The 24,956-nt window shown below is 37.0% G+C and overlaps 1 protein-coding gene across 1 annotated transcript; it reads left to right on the top strand.

Moving 5' to 3' along the window:
• Nucleotides 1-2,164: 2,164 nt before the first annotated feature.
• bmp5 (bone morphogenetic protein 5) lies at nucleotides 2,165-22,777 on the top strand. The gene is made up of 7 exons (XM_079855599.1): nucleotides 2,165-3,037; nucleotides 7,919-8,111; nucleotides 15,299-15,447; nucleotides 17,811-18,008; nucleotides 20,877-20,953; nucleotides 21,046-21,156; nucleotides 22,236-22,777. The coding sequence occupies exons 1-7, from the start codon at nucleotides 2,584-2,586 to the stop codon at nucleotides 22,383-22,385; spliced, it is 1,332 nt and encodes a 443-aa protein (XP_079711725.1). The 5' UTR covers nucleotides 2,165-2,583; the 3' UTR covers nucleotides 22,386-22,777.
• Nucleotides 22,778-24,956: the final 2,179 nt, after the last annotated feature.

The following is a 24,956-nucleotide window of genomic DNA, read 5'->3' as shown; positions in this document are numbered from 1 at the left end:
CGTATACATTTTAATCCGCCTTTCTCTACAGCAAATGAGGCACAATTCTGATGTTTTTCTTTCTTTTACCCTCGGTTGATAAAGGGTGTGTAGAAGAGTGTAATAAAGCACACCTTCCAATAAATGTATAATTTTTTTTTGTTATTTATAAGAACTGATATCAGTTACAGCTTCTCCTGTGAGAGCGCTTTCTTATTTTTGCAGTGATTATTTTTTTATAACATTCATGTGTTTGAATGACTTTTAATGATATTAATTAAAACCTTTTTTATTATTTTTTGTTGCTGTTGTTGCTTCATGTTCTGTTACAAAAGCAATATTATTTATGATGTTGTGAATGTGTACTATAATTTCCAGCAGGTGATTATCCCTCTTTCTTATAGTGTCACATAACAGGGTCATAAAAATCTAAAAGTGAGGAACAAAAATATTCTATGCCCTGCAATGGATTGATCACTTTTTTAATTGTAATTGAGATATTTCTCAATGTTCTACTATTCTAATATATAACAGCATTAAATGTGTTCATGGTGAATAAATTGTAATAACAGGCAATCTAATCAAATTATTCTGATATTATGGAGTATTACTGTTAAATGATTACATGAAATAATACGTGACATTCAGCATTAAAGCTAAAACCTTTTTTAGCCCCAGATCCAGTCCTAGGTGGCGCTGTTGCCCTTTCTAACATTTAGGATGTTCCCTGACAAGACTTTCCTGCTGGGTCTTCATCCGAACCTGATATGTAAGTGTCCTCACGGGGAGCTGATATTCGGTGGATTTTTACAGTACAGCAGTCAGAAGTTTGGGCTCACTCACTCTTATTTAAGTACAGCAGGCTACGTCATAACAGGATCAGCTCCATCCGGATCCTGGGGCTTTCATCAGGAGCATCCTGGCTCGCTTTCTACACAGTATTGACCCAGGAATACACGAATATATATATTAAGTCACAGGACTTTTCAGAGATGTTTGTAGGTTTCACCATGACAACAACAACTTCTCTTTGGTCTTTAAAAGTGACTGACATTAATTTAGTGATCCAATTTAGCACTCTTATGGAAATATGATAATCTTTTGTAATTATCATGCCAATGTAAATCTGACAATTTTTCAAATTGCTTGCCATAAATCAACATCTCGGGAAAATGTTCTGGGGTTTCTAATCAAAATATGACTTTCTGTAACAGAACAGGGCATTTATTTCATACGTGCAGAGACAGCAGGACTTACAGCATGTTTAATCAGGACTTTTAGAGACACGGAAATAAATTATATATCAATATTCCTATGAGATATTAGATATTATTATGAGAAATGTTGCCAAATCTTACTTCTATTACTTCTTTTATCATTACACGTTGCCCCAAGAACACATTAATATGCAAATTAGATACAGTGTATGGATATACATGGGAGAACTAATTTATGGCCATTTTATTGGATAAAGTAAAATGGTATATCAATAATTCCGTTATATCTTATATATAACATAGTTGAGGATCATCTTCATACAAAGTGTGTCTTTAAAAAAAAAATCCTGAAACCTAAAAATTGACTGATGAATGAAAAAAAAAAAAAAAAATCCCGTTGTTTTTGCCTATACATGTCATTTCAAGTCCTGGTGTTCACTGCAGTGGACATTGCATAACCAGGTATGCTTAACAACAACAACAAAAATAACTCACAATTTTTTTCTTATGCTCTAATAACATGAATATATATACTAAATGATTGTCCTTCACTAAATACTCAGAGTAAAACTACAATTTGTAAAGTTTTGTAAATAAATAAATACGTGGGTATGTTATAATCCTATATCCTTCAGTATTAGCTATTAAAGCCAGCGTTTACAAGATGTGAGTTTGCAAACTCGCAGAAGTCTCACAATTGCCCTTGTACAGAGAATGGCACTGCCATAGTGAACTACTGCGCGCACTCGATAGCTGTGAGCTGGAATATAAGCCATAGACCGAGCAACGCTGAAATAAAGCTGACAGGTGTTTGCCCGCCTGGACTTCTCCTTTGACTAATCACGAAAGGTCTCATATATCAAGTGTCTCTCATTTCACGGTGAGCTTGCATTCATGCCCCAGGTCAACGATGTTTTATATACGACCGCTAGAGGTTGATGCAAAGCCTCCAGAGTGTGGGACGGACTACTGCTTTCAGCACTTCTTCAGGGATGTAGTCTTGTGTTGATGCGCGCTCAACTTCACCAGTTCATGCACTGACTCCCGCGAGTGCGCGCTTCTGTTCACTGGCTGTTCTCAGTAAATGCACAGGGGAAAAGAGTCCTTGTAAGTTTTTCTTTCTCTCTCGTATTTGTTTGATGTGAAATAATTCAATTGAGAATACAACTGAATGGCATTAGTGAAGATGTCGCCTAACAGTGGCGATAGCCATGACCTGAGGCATCACTTTGAAATCTAAGAAGCAGTTCTTCTAAAATATACGGAGTAAAAGACTTGATTAGGCTAGTAAAGACACTGAAACAAAGTAATTAATGGTGCACCATGGAGAGCGCCATCATCAACCCAGCACTCGCTTGGTGAACGCATCATCCTGAGAAAGAGAAAGATGAGAGCGCCAACATTTGGACTTCTGTGGAGCTGTCTCGGTTTTCTTCACGGGGTTCAGTGCGGTTTAGGAGACAACCATGTGCATTCGAGCTTTATTTACAGGCGGTTGCGCAACCACGAGCGGCGCGAGATCCAGAGAGAAATCCTCTCCATCCTGGGCTTGCCGCACCGTCCCCGGCCCTTCTCCCCAGGGAAACAAGCGTCGTCGGCACCGCTCTTCATGCTGGACCTGTACAACGCGATGACGACCGACGAGGAGGACGCGATACTCGGGAAGGCGCTCGCGGGGAAACCGCGTAAAAGCGCGTCTGGAGTTCCACTTGGATACTCGCGCGCCGCGCATCAGCCGTACCGCGCGACGCCACTGACCAGTCAGAGCCCGCCGCTGGCCAGCGCGCACGACAACAACTTTCTGAATGACGCGGACATGGTGATGAGTTTTGTCAATCTAGGTAGGTATATGCTATAGAATTGAGTGTTCCATAACGCTTTAGAATTATGTTCGATAGTAATAGTATTTGTTTTTACTTACTATCAATTCAAATAGGCTACTTGGAATTTGGGTTTCACTTTATTTTGATGGTCCCTTTAACACATTCTGTTGACTAACGTTGCACCTACAATATCTACTAGCTCTCATTAGAGTATTAGTAGACTGGTAGGGTTAGTAGAGTAAGTTGACCTGTACTTGCAAAGTTAGCCTACTTATAGTCAGTAGAAAGTCTGTTGGAGGAGCAACACAATAAAGAGTTAGCAGATATTAAGCAGACAGTCTACTAATACTCTAATGAGAGTTAGTTGACAAAGTTACTTATAGTCAACAGAATGTTCAAAAGGGACCATCAAAATACATTTGTTCCTCTGATCTAATCAAAACCGCAGGGAAAATAAAAATTTGAATATGTATCCCCATAGTTTTATTTTACTGTGTCATCATTGTTACACTGTTATACATTTATATAACATATAAATTATGCATAATTACATGCAAGTAACCCTAAACCAAACCCTAATCCTAACCGTACAGTTACTTAATATGACTCATTACTTAAATGTATAATTACACTGCAACCAAGACACATTAAAATAAAGCGTAACCCTCATTTCTACACGTTTGTGCATTTATCAGAAATGTGAATGTTGTACAGTGACACTGCTCACATATTGTGTCACATTATAGAAAAAAAAAGTCAAACAAATTCAAATAAACATTTAGCAGGAGTGCATTTCTACAGCGTGAATGCCAGTCAGATTCATTGCATTTATATCTGGGGTCTTATGTGCAGGACTTGTGAAGTTATAACCTTTTTTTATAAAAGTAAGGAAATTAGGAAATACCAATCTGATGCACATGTTTTAGACAGAAAGGGCCTCACGGTCTCTCAGAGCCCAGAACACGGAGGTTAAACTTAAAATATGTGCTCGTTTACAGAAGGAATGCAATTACAGCCCAGCTCCTGATTTAAAATGCTCATTATTGATAATTGCCAGCTACCGTTTGGTTTGTCGCAGTATTACAGATTTAGTGCTTCACCAAGTTTATAAAATGTAAAATTATAACCTGTTGGATGTAGCAGACACACTGGAGTCTAGGAGTAAACAAACTTCTCAAGTTTTGCTAAACAAACAAAGAAACAAACCTTCAGATGATGTCCATTTGCTGGATATTGAAGTGAAAAAAAATGCTAGATTGTACGGGAATTAATGCATTATCTGAGTGCAGAGTTCAAAAATAATGCTGTAAAATTGCAAACAATATATTGCACTTTGACTTCATTTGATTATATTGTGCACTGAAGTGATTGTAAATTTACATTAGGATATTATAGCAAGTTTGTCTTATGTTATTAAACACTTTGAAATCATCTCTTTCAAAGCTATTCATATCTTGTTTGATCTCAAATATAGTGCCTTCTTGTGATTCCAAAGGATGTTATTGAATGAATTTCTATGAATGTTAAAATAGCAGGTGCTTTTTTTTTCCATATTACTGGAATATAGTCCTCCACATTTACCCCGTCCTTGAAATCCCTATAAACGGTATATATATAGGACTGTATGGTTACTGGAAACTCTGAGGCAATTGCAGGTTCTAGAGAAAAAATAAAAATGTGGCTATAAAGAGTGTTATTATATCTGAATACACTTGCATGCACGGTACCGTAGTGAAACGAGTATGAAGCAAATTACGCACGACGTTTTACATGCGGGGTTTGTTAATATCCCGTCGTTAGTAATAACTGCTCTTTGCTGTTATTTGAAGAATGCTGTGATAAGATTGAACTGTATACAACTTCAGTGGCTGTGACCTCTCACCTCACAGTCCATGTAAACTTATCGAGTGACTGTCTGACCTGAGGATAATTTGCCTTAATTACTTCCTGTTGTTAAGCAGAGGAAAGAGCTTGAAGAAAGGCCGCTTTTCCTCTAAATCTGCTAATCTGGTGCCAGTAGCGACTGGCTTTTTTTTTTCTCTTGCTTTGCAGATCTAATTTACGCCTTTAGAAGCTGGTTTTGCCATATTTTTGTTGGTTCTTCCATTGAAGGTCATTTATCCACAGCATAGAAATTTATTCCCTGATGAATCACAAAAAACGTGAATGAATTAGCTGTTTTTATGGATATGTCAGACAAATACAAAAGGGAGTTCAGTATAAATAAAGTTTTTAGAGTCCCCGTCATCACCTGAACTGCGCTCCGCGTGTTTCCAGTCATCAGGGTCTGCTTTTAAAGCGCTGGAGCTCTTTCCATCTACAATCAGACTCAAGCGCTAAAACCATTCTGGATGCATTACAGCCAGGGCTTGACACTGACTTTTTTGCCACTGTGGCTAAAAGTTACCAGTCACTCAGCATTTTCACTGGCCACGATTCGGACATCGATACCATGGGGGAAAACTACTTCCATATAGATCTTTTTAATATTATCTCATAATTTTGCAGCCGGGTATATTAGTCTGCTGTCACTTTAAGACCTGATGCACAGATCCATTATACTGTTACACATGAGTTTTCTTTCTCAACTGTTTACGTTAAAACATAACTGACTGCGTTTACGTGAATACTCATCAAGAACGGCATTTTGTCATTATTTTGTGTGTATTTGAATGTTTAAGTACAATAAGCAGTGAAAAATAACTAAATCTAGCACTGAGAGGTGGCTGTATGTGTGCGCACTGTGAATGAGTAAAATTAAGCTCAATACGTGCAATCCCACGCCAAAATTCAAACCCTTTAACAGCAACAATATTCATCCAGAGCGAATGAAACGAGTGAGTGAGTGGAGGCGGGTTTGTGTGTAACTCGCTGCCGGAGAGATGAGAGAGAGAGAAAGAGCAGCTGGTCTCGTGTGTCTATTCTGAAGAAATGAGTAGTGGAAGTGTTTCAGATCTTTCAGTATCGACATGCATCAGAAAATCTTTGTATTTTTGTCAACACTGCATTGCGCTTAGGTTATTATTTCAGATGCATTTTTAAAAGACTACAATTGACATTATATATAAAATTCAACCTGCCAATGTGTGTAGTAGTCGTGAGTGCGTTACACACTGCTGCTGAAATGACTACAGCCTTGCATTTCAGGACAACATTAGTTGATGTTGTAGTTCATGGGTTTATAAAAACAGCTCGTCTACAATAGAATGATCAGAAAGTACAGCCATAGGAAAGAAAAATTGAAAAAAAAAAAAAAAACCCAACTATGAGTAGAGCTTAAGCCTCTGTTCAAAGATAAAAGCTGGATCACTGCCATGCACTCAAAATATACTTTTACTTGATCTCTTGAAATAAATGCACTGAATTAATGAAAGAATATCTGTCTATTGGCCGGAAAGCACGATATCCCCATCATCCTCTGTTGTTCATTAGCATTCAGGATGCTGGAGTTGAGCCTGGCCAGCTGCTGTAACTGTGGCCTGACCTCTGACCTCTGCGTGTTAAGTAACTGCAGACTTTCACTGTAGATAAACTATCAGAGAGGCCGAGCTGCGCTGTTTCACCGGCACCGCAGCGCAAACACACTTCACACTGCGCTCCATCAGCAGTGCTGTACATCGCATCAGTGCAAGGCTTCAGGCTACGGATACATGGAGTCAGTTCCTCTGTGTTGAAGTTCAGTAACAACAACAATCAGTTTCTCTACCAAATCTCTACCAAACTGAGATGTCCATTCATTTTAAAAGTACATTTTTCAACCAATCAGTTCTGTCATTTAAATAAAATGCCTTTCTGTACTGTATACAGTGTGTGTGTATATATATATATATATGAAGAGTTCAGATGCAAAAGCCTCCAAGTGCCATCTGACATTTTCTTCTAGAATTATCATTTTTTATCAAGCTCGTATATTTAAGTTCAGTAATTTCACTTAAATGGCAATGAAAATTACCTATTAATTGTCATTTAAGTGAAATTACTGAACTTAAATATACGAGCTTTATAAAAATGACCATGTTAGAAGAAAATTGCAGATGGCACTTTTGCATCTGAACTCTTCATATATATATATATATATATATATATATATATATATATATATATATATATATAATTATTATTATTTTTTTTTTTTATTTTTTTTTATTTTTTCTTGCCTTAAAAAAAAAAAAAAAAAAAAAAAAAAAGGAAATGATCATGTAATGATTATTTCACTGCTGATGACAACCTGGAATGAAAATGACGTAATCTTGAAAACTGCACTGATAATTAGTAACTAATTTGTGATTCAGAATGGCAGAGATGCCACAGTGAGACTGAATAGTGTATGAGTGGTGCTTTACTGAACGTTCACAGGCCTGTTCGAGGGAATGCAGGATCTGGCAGAGCAGTTTCCAGATATATGGAGAAGGCCTTATCTACCAGGCACTTCCTATATATCAAAAATATTTTCTTGTTACCATTTAGGACATGTTTAAGAGGTAGCACTACATTTCTGACAGTGATAACCTCTCACCCACATGGGATTTTCTGCAGATTAGAAATGAGAATCTTGGGAGGTCAGAAAACTTGTGATACATTGTTCACAGAAACATGGAATTTGTGTCTTGTCAGCTTCTCTCCGCTCAGGCAGTGTGTTATTAGCGACGGCCTGTTTTTCTTCCCTGACAGCTCATTCATCACGAACACAGGGAAAGGCCTGTACTGCTGCTACCTGTGCTCAGATGCCTGCTTTAATGGACTGGATATTGCTTTTGTTGGTCGTCGAAATGTTTGGACTAGGCGTGGAATGTTGACCGTTTTGATGAATGACTTTTTAAAGAAAGCAGCTCTCATGATAGTCCTACAGTGAGAAACGAATGTGCAGCTTCTCATTGTGCGCTTTGTGTTTCCGTGCAGTGGAGAGGGATAAGGACTTCTCCCATCACAGACGACACTACAGGGAGTTTCGCTTCGACCTGACTCAGATTCCCGAAGGTGAGGCGGTGACCGCGGCCGAGTTCAGGATTTATAAGGATCAAAGTCCCGTCAGATATGAGAACATCACCCTCAAGGTCACCATATACCAAGTCATCAAAGAATATCCAAACAGGTGAGACCTTTCCACATACTATTCAATAGTTAGAGCATTCAAAGGTTTTTTACAAAACAAATGAGTTTTGTAGAATGCCTGGATTTCTTTACAGAACTAAATTAAAATAGATAATTGTGTGCATTTACACCTACAGTCGTGCACTTTCGGCTTTTTAAGGAGCCGATTCAGAACAATTGCAAAACAGATTTTGCCCTCCTTTTAGCTATAAATAATTCATTCTCAGGGAATTTCCCACAACATTTATTCAAACTGTCTGGATGAGTAGTGAAGAAAAGCTGCAAATTAGTGCATTCTTCAGATCTGTTTAAAAAGCATCCCAGAGTGAACCTCATGAGAAGGAACAGTTTGCAGAGCTAGAACATAGGCAAAGAGTGGCTATGAAGCAGCTCAAACAGTTTGTTTCTGTCAGATCTATGTTTGCATTGTCTTTGTTTCCTATATGTTCCCGCTTCTCATTTGTTGTCATAGTAACATTGTTTGATTGATTAGCCCCACCTGTCTCTTGTTTTCTCCCTCAGTTAACTTGTGTATAGCCCTCTGTTTGAGTTGTTCTTTGTCCGTTCATGTAGCTGTTTAGTTTTGCTTTTCTCTTGAGTTGGTTCTTTGGTTGGTTTCTCTTTTTCTCTCTTTTTCTCCTTCACGTGCTTGTTATTTTGACTAAAGTTGTGAAATCAAGTGACTGCTGCAAATAGATCCTGCAACTACTCTCATCTCAGCAACCAACCCGTGTCAGTTTCATTGTTTTGATTGCTTTATTGTTATTCTAAAATGTAGAAAATAGTAAAAATAAAGAATTAGACGTGTATTTTGACAGGTGGTGTGGAATGGTCAAAGAATGATCATGTTGCAAGCGTTTGCTATGTAAAAATAATCGTATATTTTCACACTCCAACTATGAAATAGATTATAATGTTGGAAAGTTTGGTGTTGGTAAGATTTTTGTTTTTGAAAACAGTGTCTAGTGCTCACCAAGGCTGCATACCATAAAAACATTAGTGTGGTGAAATATTATTAAATTTGAACTGTTTTCTATTAGAAATAAATAAATGCTATTTATCTCTGTTTAGCAGCCATTAACAGTTGTGCCGCTTAATAGTTTTGTGGATACCGAAAGTTCAAAAGAACAGCATTAAATTGAACTAGAAATGTAACATCATAAATGTCTTTACTGTCACTCTAGATCAATTTAACATGTCCTTGCTGGAAAAAAAGGGTACATTTCATGTAAAACTGTAGTGTACCATGGTGTACCAAAACTGGAAAAGCTACTGAGGTGTTTGAGCAAACTCTGTTTTTATAATTATATTATATTAATTTACAATTAACATTAAACTTTATTATATTATATTATATTATATTATATTATATTATATTATAAGCTCATGCGTATTCTTTTGAGCTCTTTGTGAAACTATATACATTATAAGGCCTATTTGTTTGATTCACTTGCATTGATATAGTCAGATTTGTTCTTTCTGCTGCCGTCTCAAACTTTCACTGCAACAGCAGTGTTTATTCCTGCTTTGTAAATGCATTTAATTTCATGATATTTTTTCATAATGATCTCTTAATCTTCAGCAGAGAAGTGAATTGCGCGTCTCTCTCGTGAGAAGTGACTCAAACTGACGCGTGTGATTGGCTGTTTGTCGCACGCGTCACGCTTTCAGCCGCACACACTTCAAACTCTGGATTAAACTTGAGTTGACAGAGAACGTTTATACCGAGCGTTGTGAGCCCGTTGAACCTGATCTAAACCAGGCTGGATTAATATGGATTTGTCAACTTTAAACCCGCTCTGAAACTCAGAGTTTGTTCAGCTAGCTTCGTGCAACAGGCCTCAGGTCTGAAATTGTCCCTAAACTTTTGACCAAGCCAGACTTTCATTAAATGATGGAGAAACGTTATCAGAAAAAAGACACTTTTAACGGCACATTTATTTATGAACTGAATCCAAATGGCACTAAACTAACTGGAATATATTCTGTGAATCTCAGAGGATTTGTAAACATTTGTCTTTAAATGGCATAAAAGGAAATACTGTCAATGCATGCATATAAAATGAATCATGCTTAATGCATACTAATGAGATGAGATGATGAGAGATGAGATGAGATGTTAATAAAACACGTTTAAAGCTGAACAAAGCATCAGCGGCTGTTTTTACCATATAACACGCTGAGTTTAAATGAAACCTGACTTCCAATTAAACCTGTAGGAAAGTCTCTTAAAGCTGGTCTGGGAAACACTTTAGGCAGGAAATCAAGCGGAAAATAAAAGCACATCCTGTTTACACGAGTGAGTCTGGAGTCTGTCTGGAGGTTCCCCTCGTGACGATTAAACCGCATGCGTCAAGACTGTCATCTGTCACCATTGAAAAGCTGACAATATACGCACTCCTTGGATTATCCATCATGCAGTTTCAGAACATATGTGGAGGAAGTTAAATACATTTGGCAGATATTAATATAGCATATTTTGGAACGTGTAACATTATTCAGGAACACAATGCTTTTACAACTACTGTTGGCTATCATATTTAACTACAGGATCTATTAATATGTAACTATGCAGCTGAATGGAAATCATCCAGATGCCAGACTAGTATCTTTATCATTCTGAGTATTCCTCAAAGAAGATTTACTTTATGGAGTTTTAAAACCAAGGATTGGGGAGGTTCTCGTTCATCTGATCCTGTCAATCATTACAGAAGAGTATATAAACAGCTGCGCTGCTCATCCATGATGATTCTTCCACATCTTCCCTCCATCACCCCGTCTCCTGCCTTAAACCCTGCAGCTCTATGTGTACAGCCAGTCCTGTTCATCGTTATCATACTCGAGTGTTCAGTGTTCAGCTCTAAAATATGAGTATATTGACTAAATATTGATCAACCTCTACAAAATATCCATTAATCATAAACAAGTGTCATGGAAATGTATTGTGAATTGTAAAAGGTGTGTAACACTTTACCATAAGATTCCATTTGTTAACAGTTAAAATATACTAATTATGAAAAATACTTTTAAAGCATTTATCAATCTTAATGTTAACATTTATATTTAATATGTTATTAAAATCAAAAGTTTTAATTGCTTGTTTTTGATATAGTCCAGTCGAGTCTCCAACTTGAGCGCTCTAGTTTGGACAACTTTATCATACTCGAGTATTATATGAACTTTTGAAATATCATAAAGAAAAGTTTTGCATGATTAAGTTTCAGATCTCAGCTCTAAAATATATTTAATAATTATCCATTAATCATGAACATTTGTCATGGAAATTCATTGTTCAAAAACACTTTACCATAAGATTCTATTTGTTAACATTATTTTAAATGTACTAACAATGAAAAATACTTCTAAAGCATTTATTAATCTTTGTTAATGTTAATTGCAAAATTGATTAATACATTATTAAAATCAACAGTTTTATTTGCTAATATTATTTAATGGATTGAATGTAAACTAAAAATAACATGTTTAACTAACATTAACAAAGATTAATAGAAACTGTAACAAATGTATTGCTCATTGCTAGTTAATGTTAGTGTGTTAAATAATGTTAATGAATGGAACCTTATTGCAAAGTTTTACCAATTATATTACAGACATTTAAAATGCACTGTAAAATGGGGTAACCTGCAATAGTGTGATTTCTACCTGATTTAACCCATTAAAATGAGTTTTGTTTTGTAAAAAATTGGCGCTGGCGGGGAAAGAGTTAATGTATATATAGTTTGGTTCAGTGATGTGATTTCTGACTTGAATGAAACCAGTTAATTTAGTTGTTTTTTTTAGGCCACCACTCTTTTCCAGTGTTGCATTGCTCGTGTCAATGTGGCTCAATAAGGTTTGAGTTAGAATAGTAACTCGAGTCCTTCTTGACATCTAAAGCTTGGGAGATCAAACCTGAGCAGTTAATGCAGACGATGAAGATTGCACAGCCATTGTGGAATGATGTATGGGAACAGTTTTCCTAAGAAAACTACCCCAGCTTCGCTGATTTTCCAGGACATAGCCAGCTGGGCTCAACTAAAAGTCCATGACATCAGGTCAGCTTTGTTCCGTGACGTTTAGACCACCTCAAAATGTTCGCCCACCCGAACCAAAGCAAACCTGTTCTTCCTCAGTCTCACCAGATAGACTCGCTGGTAATGGCCATGGATAAAGCTTTCCATTAACAGCTCATTTGCAAGTTCCAGCACTTATGCAAGTCTTGAAAGTCCATCAGTTATCACTCCTTGCATATCTCGACAGCTTGTCAGAGCGCTTGCACCCCAGACAGGGCCATCTGGCCTTAATAGACTTCCAGCGCTTCCTAAAAGTGAGTCTGTGCCCACCTGCCTCTTCACGGCTCTAATGGTCCTCTAATCTAGATGGAGACCCGTGACTTATCTTGAGTCATACACGGGCACCTCATAGACGGGAGCATGAATGAATGCAGCTGAGACATTAAAGTGGAGATACGGCTCTCCTGGGGCAATGAAACAAGGGTTTAAAATGGATCCTGCCATCAGAAGCACTGGACCTCATGACTGCGTTTATGACAACTTCTCACATTCCCTTCTGGATTTTCCTGTGATTAATGGAATTTAGTGTTTCACAGTTTAGCACCCACTTCATACAGCCTGCCCAAGCGTGCCCACTGCGAGTGTTAATGGCACGGTGGTAAACGACACCTTTACAAAACGATACTGTGGAGGAACCGTGATACTGTAATGGGATTGGGAATAGAGAACCAATTCTTATTCAGATCTGGTTCAGTTCTGTTCTGTGATGCGACTGTACCTACAAGCTTAATGGAAAGGAAAATCTGAATTTGACGCAATGAATAGATATGCACATGGTTCTTTTCCATTGTCCTCACTGGTTGTTTGTAATCCAGTGCACATGACTGAATGACATTTTAACTCGTGTGAATCAGTCTAATGACTCACTCGCTGACTTTTTCACTGAACCGCAACTCATTACTTTTGTCATGTGTGATGTTCAACCGAAGGCTTTTAAGGCTTAAATCAGTGTAAGAGAGTGCAACAGTCGGGTTCTGGAGGAAAAAACTCACTTTTTATTAACGTATAAATCTTTACAGACAGCCTTATCATGAGCTACGAGGTTGTTAATCGATAGTATTGCTGCAGTTAAAGCCGTCAGCCTACATTATTTCAACTTAGTTTTAAAATAATGTTTAAATATTGTTTAACAGCAGAATTTGTATAAAAAACAAAACATTTCCAATAAAGCTATACGGACAGTTCAACCAATCAGAGTCGAAACAAGGAAAACGTGCCAAAATAGCTTGTTAGCTCCGCCCACTCCAAGTATCGCAATCAAGTCTTCCTACTCTCTCAAAATACTTAAATATTTGATAATATATGCATATCTGGTAAAAACTTAAATACACTGAAAAAAATAAACAATAAGTAAAATTCACTTCATTTTTCTTTTGAAAGATTTTGCATGCATATTGTTAAAGTACATTTCACATATGTAATTAAGTAGATTTTACTTAAAGTTAAGTAAAATTATCAAAGAAATTAAGTAACTTTAACTTGGCCAGTTAAACTTTGTTGAGTAATTTCTACTTATAGTTGAAGTTTACTCTGCAATACTGGAACACCAGTCTCAGAAAGTTGAGGAGGTTTTTATTTTATAACGATGATATTTTCACTTTCAATATGTTTCAGAGCTTCAAATGCTTAAAAAAAAAAAAAAAAAAAACATAATAGAAAGTCTGAAACTTTATGTTTCTCTTTGTCAAAATATTTATTATTTTAGTATTTTTTTTCCTTTGATGTCTATATCGGCTACCTGTTTGTCTTCATCCTTGCTCTTTGTGTGTGTTCTTTCCTTTCCTTTCCTTTCCTTTCCTTTCCTTTCCTTTCCTTTCCTTTCCTTTCCTTTCCTTTCCTTTCCTTTCCTTTCCTTTCCTTTCCTTTCCTTTCCTTTCCTTTCCTTTCCTTTCCTTTCCTTTCCTTTCCTTTCCTTTCCTTTCCTTTTCAAATTCGAACTCTGTGAGTTTCTCTCAATGGAAGTGTCTTATATTGTTGGTTGTTCCCTGCCTTATGTACAATTTGCAAAACAAAAAAAAAAAAATTATTCATATATATATATATATATTATACACAGATGGGAGTGTAGTTCTTCCCCTCACTAAAGCCAGTCAGTTCACAATCTTGTACCTTTGTATTTTTGTCTGATTTGAGCAAAACTGTTTTGCTTTAAATCAAACTTTGTAATGTAATGATTCTCCTCATCGCTGATTGGCTCGGTTCATGGCTTATAATGAAGACCTTTTTGAAATCCCTATGGGAGAAATGAGTGGAAAGAAAATACTTTCGGAACCAGCGTCGCTGAAAAACGACATTTAGAACAAGGTTTTTGACATAACAGATGGTGCTTTAATAAATTAAATACAGAAAAAACTACCATTGTTTTGGTTTAGAATATTTGGTTGAGGACAAATGAATATGGCTTGCGGTTGCTCTTACTAAAGTATGAAAAGAATCATCAGTGGAATCTAAATGTTATCAGATGGTCGCATCACGGCACTTTGATGGAACTGAATGATTTACCATTAGCCATGGTACTCCAAGGTACTTCAAAGGATACCATGGTACTTTTTTGGAAAGTTTTGATAACATCTGTTAAAATCTGTTTTTACATTTCTCTGCAGACACACAGAGAGTCTGCTTTGTGTCAGTTGTATTGAATTGCTCATGCTGAAGTTAAAAAGAGAAGGAGAACACTGAGATGTCACAGGGACGCAGGAGACTGTGGTGTGGCGCTCGCCCTCACTGAGGCATGCTGGGACATGACACTGTCTCTGATCACTTCTCTGTCTGTGAGATCAGTGCCGCTGTCTCACTGTGTGGCCCATGTGCTGTTTTAGTAGAACATCAGTTAAGTAGATGAACAGGAATGGCTTGTTGACAAAACTGTGGTCGAGATGAAAAGGAGGAGTTGAGAGAGAACTAGGTTGCACACATTTCAATATTTGTTTTTGCATGGTATAATCAACACTGCTAATTAACATGCAGAATGACTGCAATTAGCAAAATCCAACTCATTCGTCTCGGATTTTAAACATGTCATCGCTGTTTAACATTTATCTATTTGCGTGGGAGAGTGAAATATTATATTCGAAAATGTAATGTAAATCATAGTGCATTCTTATTGTGTCATTAGGGACTCTGAAACATTTCTCTTGGACTGGAAAAAGGTTCGAGCCACTGATGGGGGGTGGCTGGTGTTTGACATCACGGCCACCAGCAACCACTGGCTCCTGAACCCTCAGCAGAACATGGGCCTTCAGCTCTGCGTGGAGACCACTGACGGTAAGACCTTCACAGCAGACCCACGGTTTACATGAGGGTGGAGACACTCCACACATTACACTGGAGAAACCTCTGACGGAGCTTCACACACGGTTCATACAGACGCTGTAGAGTCAAAATCCAGGACTTTTGAAGGACCTTTCAAGCACTACTTTTTTTTTTTTTTTTTTCAGGACTACAATCAGAGATCTCATTTATCGAACAATATCTTTCTTTATTATCTTTCAATTCTAAAAAAGGCCAATAGATAAATAAAAATAATCGAATAAAACAAAATGGTACAAATAAAGTGCAGCACATGCAATGACTGTGGAAACTTTAACCATTGAAAGGACACTATGACAAAGATATTACTTTCCTTATTCAAACTGATTTTTTTTTCTCTCATCGAATTGAAGGATAAAAGCAGTGTCATATAGTTGTCATATATATTTATAAGAGTAATATCACGCTCATAGCCATACAAAATGCCTTTATATCTATATCAGACGGACTGCATCTTTATGTGTGAAAAGATTGTTTTATCAATAAAATTAAAAATAAATTTCGCATATATTGTCGTTCAATAATTCAAGCACTTTTCAAGTACTTCTTCATAAAAATGACATAAAAATTCAAATACTTTAAGTACCTTGTACAAACTCTGTTTAGACGAATAGAAATGCTCATGAAATTGTCACATGGTCAAAGTGTTGCAAACAAAGTTACAATAATCCCAATTTGTGTACTAGTCATACTATACATTTTTTTATATAGTGCTTTATACAATACAGATTGTTTCAAAGCAGCTTCACAGTAAAGAACAGAATCAGTGATGCAAGCTTCATCAAATATGAGCCATATTTACTTTTCTGCTCTATAGAAGACAATAGTGTCATTATTCATCTCGAGTCAATTCAATTCAGTTTAATAATTCAGTGTTGATGTTACAAAATTCGTCAAATATGAAACAAATTTGATGTACTTATAAAGCAGCTCTATAGAAGACAATAATGTCTAACCCATCATCTAGCTCAATTCAATTCAAGTTTTTGTGTGAGGAAGTACGGAGCCCCTGAAGGGACATGGTGATGGGGGAAAAAATGAGATGGGATGAAAAATTACGTGTCAACGCTTTTGGATTGGAAAAGATTTTCCGAGGGACTGCAAAAGCATTGAAACTATGGTTACACTTTATTTTAAGGTGACGTAGTTACATTGTACTTACAGTTAGGGTTTGGTTTAGGGTTAGTTACTGGTAATTATGCATCATTTACTATTATGACTATAGTAAGTACATGTAGAAACGAGTAAATACATCACCTTAAAATAAAGTGTTACTGGAAATACAGCTCTCGACCTGTGGCAAGAAACATAGTTTGTGACATGTGGACTTGAATGGATCATGATCTTGGCCATAATGAGCAAGCTAACATGCAGTTCCATATATAAACGTCATTCTACGTCCTTGTCAAGATAATTAAAATGCCTTTTATGAAGAGTTAAACCTCCAACTGAATCAAACATCTGGAAATAAAGCAAAACAACGAAGATCAAAAGTAATGAAGTTGTCCTCAGAAGCCATGTTCGTTATTTACAGCAATAATCTGCCATGAATTAAATCTCAAAGCGGTTATTTAACTGTTGTAATTAGTCATTAACGACAGTTCTATATTGTTGAATCAGTGTGGTTCGAATGACGGATATGCAATAAAGTTACTACGGTTTCGAGACTAGCCAGTTGATTTCTCCAACGATGAATTAAACTACAGGGAGTTACATCATTGTACGAGAAATGCAAACTGTGAATGTGGGATGTGTTTTGCATTTAGTGGTATTTTACAATGGATGTCTGCCAGGTTAATGCTACTCTGTGCTACTCATTTGTTGGGGAATTTATTGAATAATAACCATCACTGGTCACTTTAATAGCGCTGTCATATTTTAGTGTTCTTTCCTGCAAACGGCACTTTGTTGTTTTCAATTATTGTTGCATTCCCTTTTTACTGGAAAAAAGGACCATGAAATGCAGCTGGTTTAACTTTCATTCACATAGTCATTATATTAGCTTCAAAACAGACAGGTTTACCAGTGCGAGTCTTCACAGAAGTATCATCTTTGAGTCACGACTACACCCAGTTTTTCCTCTTTCTTAAATGGGAACCTGATGCCATGAAGTTGTCAGCTTTTTAGGATCAGTTTCAGTCCTCTCCCTCTCAGTTTGACATTCAGACAATCACTACAGCATCTGTGCGGACCATAGAAAATGTCATACATAGTTGTGGTGATTTAGCCACCCAGGATGAGGTTTTCGTAGCTTAATCATGGCTGTTTGTCTAACATTGATCTCTGTAATCGGATGCATGCATCTGTTGGGTTTTCAGGTAGAAGCATCAACATGAAATCCGCTGGCATCATCGGAAGGAACGGACCTCAGTCCAAACAGCCTTTCCTGGTCGCTTTTTTCAAAGCCAGCGAGGTTTTGCTTCGTTCTGTAAGAGCAGCAGGAGGCAAGAGGAAGAGTCACAACAGAAACAAAAGCAAAGCACAACCCAAATCTTCACCAGCTCTTAAAAGTGGAGGTACAGTGCCGTTTTCCAAAATTCAAAACATTCAGAGTTGCTGTAAGCAATGTTAGCCATTTCTCTAACTTCCACCAAACAAACCAGCTAAAGTTCACACACTTACGTCTGACACGTGTACACAAAAAACTGGAAAGCAGTTTTTCGATCTCACAACCTCTTGTCTGATTGTTAGCTTTACCCAAGGAAGAGCAAGTAAGGTTAATACGATAACACTCTATTTTACAGTTCTGTTCAGCATGTACATATACGTGCTTATTGTACTTATGTATTTATTATAGTACAATAACTGGGTAATAATTAAGTACTAACCGTGAACCTACCCCTAAACGCATGTAGTCACTTTATATTACCCATTGCTTTCTTAGGTAAGGACTAGGGGTTGCACATACTATTCAACATGTCACATGACGCATTAAACTTGACGTCGACTAGTCGTTGATCATGTGATTTTGACACTCATAACACAACCGCCTTGCAGAAGACCTTCAGACTGTTCTGACTTAGTGTGCTATATCTTTCTAACTGATCAGAGTTTCGATTTTTGTATAAATTACGATCACAAATCCCATTGATTTACACTGGCTGTAATACTAATGCAGGATAAGAAATCTTTGAAGTCCACTCTAACACTCCGTTTCCATCAGTTAAAATGACAAATAAAAGCATACTCCGAGAGCGCTCCACTTGTTATGTTTATTTATACCAAATGGATACTCAATATTGATCAGGTAAATGCATCTTTTAAACAGTTTATTCTTAGAAACTGAAACGTTCCAGCATATGCTTTCTGATTTCAAACTAAAACCCACAGCTTCACCATTAGAGGCGCTGTACAGACAGCTAGGATTCATTCACACAGAAAATCCACTCTCTCACTAATGCCTTCAAATCATACTGTGCTACTTTATCTGTATCTGAGTTAGAATGAGCAGAAATCTGTGAGAAATATAATGACCCATAGACAAAATAACTGAAAAATAAGGTGTTATGTAGGAGCAATAGCGCATGGGCAGCGTTCTGACGTTTGGCGACCCGAGTTTGAGTCTCGGCTCGAGGTTCAGGTTACCCAAATCAACATTACGTTTGTTCACAAACTTTAGCATCTAGTTGCAAATTGTGGCATGTTGCAAAGCATTCCCATCTCTTATGTTTTTATTAATGACGTCATTAGTGATTAGTCGATATCGTCTAAATCTGGGGTCGTGCAACTCCTAGTAAGGACACTGGATGTTTACGTACTGTAAAATAAAGTGCAATGCAATGCAATGATCACTGGATTTTCTACATTTGTCAGGATAGTGGCATTAGTGGCATTAAACAAACATCAATTCAACTAGAAATACCATTGTTTTTTTTAGTTGTCTGTGAAATAATCTGTGTTATTTCTGGATGAACAGATATTCTGATCAAAACATCTACATACCCTTTCAGGCCGGGGTGTCAAACTGAAGGGCCACTGTCCTGCAGAGTTTAGCTTCAACCCTAATAAAACACACCTGATCCCGCTTATCAATGTCTTCAGTATTAAACTTCTGTGCAGGTGTTTTGGAGCTGGTTGGAGCTTCTGTACACTGTGCTGGACAGTTGCCCTCCAGGAGTGGAGTTTAACACGTGTTTTTTCAGTGAATGTGATTTCACCAAGTACAACATGTTCCTGGATCAACATCTTTGTTGATCCTGGAACAACCTTCCAGTCAACCACATTTTTAAAGGATAAGGATAAGGATGAGAAACAAGTTTACATGTCAAGTTTAGGCCTACTTTTTTTTGGTGCTTTCTGTATAACTTTTTGCACATCAGTTGAATATAATGCTATCACGTGTTTCAGATACAACATGGTAAAACACATTACTTGTGTCAGTCACAAGTATGGTTATTGTTTCTAAGTGGGCAGTGCTTGGCCTGAATAAGCTGCAATGCGGAAAAGTCAGCAAACCAAAATGCTCAAAATGCCTGACAGGTAGAGTGCACCTCAATGTCTTCTGAGTGCAGCTGGTTAGCGTCTCTTAACATTTTTTATCATTTAAATGGACAATGACTGACCCAAAATCAGCTACTGTACAGAGCTAAATTTCATCTGCTGTCCCAGGAAGGAAAAGAGGGAAAATATGGCATAGTTAAAACATTCATCGATAAATAACCTACAATTTAAAACATCACACCTAATTTAAAAAAATACAATCCTAGTAATAATAATGCAACTACAAGTAAGTTGCACTATGATGAAATTACATCTGAAAGGCAATTAAAAAGGGCTCAACAATACAACAGGTCACTAGAATGCAATTAAATTATTACATGTTTTGGCTCATCTTTAGCCATATTTTCAGATGCAACACATTGTGCAAAAGTGGGACACTTTCTAATGTTAGCTGGTAGCGTGTTCCAGATATCGGTGAAAGCTCAATGACAAAAGCTTGTGGCTCTACATTGCACGTCACAATCTTGAAGAAGCTCTACAATATCAGCCCACTGTCAATTTGTTTTCCATTTACAAATCTAAGGCCTTAGGGTTCAGTGATATCTATGATTTTTGAGTGATATTTTCTGCAGACTATTCTATAAAAAGAAAATCACCTACTGCATCTTTATTTTGCATTTAATAAGTAGCAGTTGTCAACATTTCTGTCCTTCATAGATGAGTCACTTGAAGAATGCATGCTGAGCTTACCTGATGTTTTCTGAATGCAGGGCTCTTTAATGCCATCAAATCACTGAGTATTTACTGCATTTAGAGTCTATATACAAAGACGTCCTGCCAGCTGCAAACATAGAGCACATTGAGCCCACACACACTCCTAGACTAAACAACACGACTACTTCAGTGTTTGAAGGCTCAACGTCCGTTTTGTTGCTGTTATCTAGATCAGAACACCAGTGAACAGAGGCAAGCCTGCAAGAAGCATGAACTTTACGTGAGCTTCCGCGACTTAGGATGGCAGGTAAGCGCATGTGGTGACTCGCTAGACATCAGTTACAGGACTGATTACTCCATTCAGCCAGAACATACATCACTGTGTCTGTCTCGTTTCAGGATTGGATTATTGCTCCTGAGGGCTACGCAGCCTTTTATTGTGATGGAGAATGTTCTTTTCCACTGAACGCACATATGAACGCGACAAACCATGCGATTGTGCAGACCTTGGTAAGTGTCCATTGTTTCATTATTTAACTCTTTCAGCCAGCGCCAACATTTTTGATCATGGCCCCCAGAATATTTTGTTGTTGGAATATCTGAACGTGCAATATGTCAAAAGAAAGAACAGACCCTCTGCTTTAAAAAATTAAATGAAGTTTTATTCTAGCTTCATTCATTCTTTTTTATCAACACTTGAATGTGGGGAATTTTGAGCAAAAAGCTAAGAAAATCGCATTTTTGTTAAAGACTACATCTGAATCGAATTCAGAAAGATGATCAAAACACAGATAAAGTATAATGAGTCCTTTAACACCCCAAAGCTTCACAGTCCTAAAGCTCGTCCTTGATTTAAACATTGTTTAATGTTGATGATCGCATTATTTTACATATGCATTGCTTACATATGCTATGACAGTGAAAACACTGAAAGCCGGAAAATTACGTCAATGGCGAGGAAGGAGTTCATATTTCTAGAATTGTTTGTAGTAGTGGTTCAGAAAATGAGCCACAGTTTTGTGAAAATAAATGCAAATAAGGCTTAAAGGTAACACTTTACAATAAGGTCCCACTAAATAATGTTGGTTAATACATGAACTAACTGTCACGTCGTAGGCAAGGAAAGAGGAGCAGAGGATCTAAATTGCAGCAGATTTAAATTATTTACAAAAACAAAGGCACACCAGAAGGCAAAAATCAGCGTAACAGCTTCACACATGTAAAGACAATACAGGACCAAGAGAAGAATCTAGGGCTTAAATACATGCCTAAATGACGAACCAAACAAGACTCAGGTAAACATAATCAGCTAACCAATGAGTAACCATAGAAACCAGCAACGGGAACAGAATATAAACACAAGAAGGAAAGATGGGAACCACATGTAACCGTTACACTAACATTAAATTACAATGAGCAATACATTTGTTACAGCATTTACTGGTCTTTGTTAGCTTTAGTTTTAGTGCCAAGTTTGAAGGATATTTTTGTTTGCTTACTGTATGATAAACCAGTTTTTGTCCAGTCAAAGCCCACCCGTTGGTTTTCGTCCAACATATCATAGATTTCTTTCATTTTTCCCATCACAGGTCCATCTAATGTTTCCTGATAATGTGCCAAAGCCTTGCTGCGCACCAACCAAACTGAATGCCATATCAGTGCTGTATTTTGATGACAGCTCAAATGTAATTCTGAAAAAGTACAGGAATATGGTGGTGAGGTCCTGTGGATGTCATTGAGGGCAGAGGAGCGTCTGTGTCATATTGCTGGAATAAATAACATATCAAAAGAAATAGTTTTTGACATTTGATGTACAGTATTATGTATATATTAGCTCACAATTCCTCTTATTTATTTGGCTTTGTTTTGTAATAACTTTTTAAATGTGTGATGTAGTTAAAAGTTACCACTCTTACCACAGATCCATCGCTGATTGCTCTTTCTCTGAGATGTTAATGAGTTAGACCAGTTAGAGAGAGTCGTAGACTAGAGGATCAAATATAATTTCCTTTCTTTCGATCACGTCATAAATTCATAAGCAACCACTCCAAAAACAGAACTGCTGCTATTTTACAAAAGACATGTAAAGGCCTTAAACCCTAATCACCCATTTACTTTTTTTTTTTTTTTTTTTTTTTGGAAAAAAGAGAACAGCCATATTGGATTTAGCAAAAATAAATAAATAAACAATAATTCTTTGTTAATAAAATGAGTGTAGTGTTGTTGTAAAAGCACTGAGTATGTCTATACAGATTTCCTCAAATAGCCCAAAGTATTGCAGCCCACAACTGCTGATTTATATTAGTTTGCTTTAGATATCAGTGTGTGGATATGCAAAATTAAGGTTTTCTGAGCAAATATTCTTCCTCCTTATATACTTGTATTAGTACTCTGAGTAATATATATATTTTTGGGAAAATATTGCATTTATTATTTTAGAATCATGTTTGTATGTCATTAAATCTATTTTCAAATATATTTTTCCGTGTCTTTCTCTACCACAGTTGACTCATCATGTTTGTTGCAGGATTTACATGAATTAGCTAAAAAACGTAATTATTGACCTTTTTATTTTTTGCTCCATTACTGCTTTTGGGCTCACCGAGTAAAAAAATAAACAGTTCATTTTGACTTTTTATCTTACAATTCTGACTTTTTTTCTCACAACTGCGAGTTTATATCTCGCAATTCTGACTTTATATCTTACAATTGCAGATAAAAAGTCGCAGTTACCTTTTGTATTTTTTAATTCTGTGGCAGATTAATGTTTGCATGCAAATCTATGCTGATCACAAAGATTTTTCTGAAGTAGATTTTTTGCTGAATGCAAGAAAACTGAATGACTGTATTTGACTTAATTCAAAGCAGCGGTCAGGGTTATGTGGTCCCGATCTAAAAAGAGTGTTGACGTCCCATGAATAGCGGAGGCCACCTGCTAACCTCACTTCTAGCGGTGTGGATGATTTGCATTCCTGCGGCCTGCTGCCCTGCACGGTTACTCCCGCTGCTTCACAATCCCATCTACTGTTTAATATCATGGATTCCGTCCAATTCCACTAAATGTCTTCCTTTCTACAACAGCAGGCCCAGTATGAATGCTGCTATTTTAGGGAATCCTGTGCCAGTGAGCAGGCTCTCTTAGTATAAGCCCTGTGGCCACATGAAAGGGGAAAGAGATGGATTTACTGTCCCGTTCCCCGCAGAGAGCAGCACACGAATGCACACAATTGATCAGACTGGGGCTCTTCAGGTTTTGCACACTGATCTTCACGCTCGACCTAAATAACAACGTTTACATGATTAATATCAGACTGGTTTGTATACTTTCAGTCATGAAACTCTAACCTAGCACTGATTATTTCCTCTATTGCCGTGGATTAGCCAACCAGATGTCCGAAACCATGTGGCCGTTCCCTAGCCTGCGATCGCCCTGCTGCGTTTACCCCTCCTCCTCCCCAGCACCACCTGTAGAGATCTGCTGCTGGGGTTTAATATCTTCATGCAGCATGAATGTCCTTTATGCCTGTTATTTCACTAAGCTGAACAAATTATTGTATACTGTATGTGCTTAGCAGCAGCAGATCTCGTACGCCAATATCAAGCATTTGCCAATAAATGCTGGTTAAATAATTCACTCTGAGAGCTGTCATGTTTGAAACATATTAACCCAATTGTCGTGTAATCATATGTCGTGTCATGTAAACATGTCAGTGAATATCAATAACTAGCGGAACACACAAAATAAAATAGTCTGTCTCATTATTTCTCTAAAAAATGACCTGGATCTGTGATTTTTCACAGCTGCCTGTGCCTCGGGTCATAGCTCTCATAATCACTTTCATTTGGACACGCACAGATTTAAATAAACAACGGATATTCTGGTAACAATTGAATGAACAATACTTTGACAGCGTTTATTCATCTTAGTTAATGTTAATTTCAACATTTACTAATACATTATTAAAATTTGTTAACAAAATGAACAAACAATGAACTAACTAACATTAACAAAGACTTATTAATGCTTTAAAGAAATATGATAACATTTTATTTTGATGGACCACTTTAGACATTCTACTAACTGTAAGTAAGTTGTCAACTACATGTCATCTAACTCTCATTAGAGTAGACTGAAGGTTAGGGTTAATAGAAGAAGTTACTTCTAGTCAGTAGAATGTCTGTTGTTAAGCATCAAAATAAAGTGTTAGCAGATATTAAGCAGTACTTCTAGTTAGTGGAATATATCTAAAGTGGGACAATCGAAATAAAGTGTTACCAAATATATTGATCATTTTTAATTGATGTTAGCT

The sequence above is a fragment of the Squalius cephalus genome, assembly GCF_949319135.1.
Source record: "Squalius cephalus genome assembly, chromosome: 21".
NCBI lineage: Eukaryota > Metazoa > Chordata > Actinopteri > Cypriniformes > Leuciscidae > Squalius > Squalius cephalus.
The sequence above is the reverse complement of the archived record's forward strand: the minus strand, read 5'-3'. Positions and strand labels throughout refer to the sequence as shown.

What these genes read in the sequence shown, in the direction of transcription:
- bmp5 (XM_079855599.1), top strand. Translation starts at nt 2,584, where the DNA reads ATGAGAGCGCCAACATTTGGACTTCTGTGGAGCTGTCTCGGTTTTCTT. An exon ending in ACCAGCTCTTAAAAGTGGAG is followed by an intron (nt 18,009 to 20,876) that starts GTACAGTGCCGT and finishes GCTGTTATCTAG; the next exon opens with ATCAGAACACCAGTGAACAG. An exon ending in ATGCGATTGTGCAGACCTTG is followed by an intron (nt 21,157 to 22,235) that starts GTAAGTGTCCAT and finishes TTCCCATCACAG; the next exon opens with GTCCATCTAATGTTTCCTGA.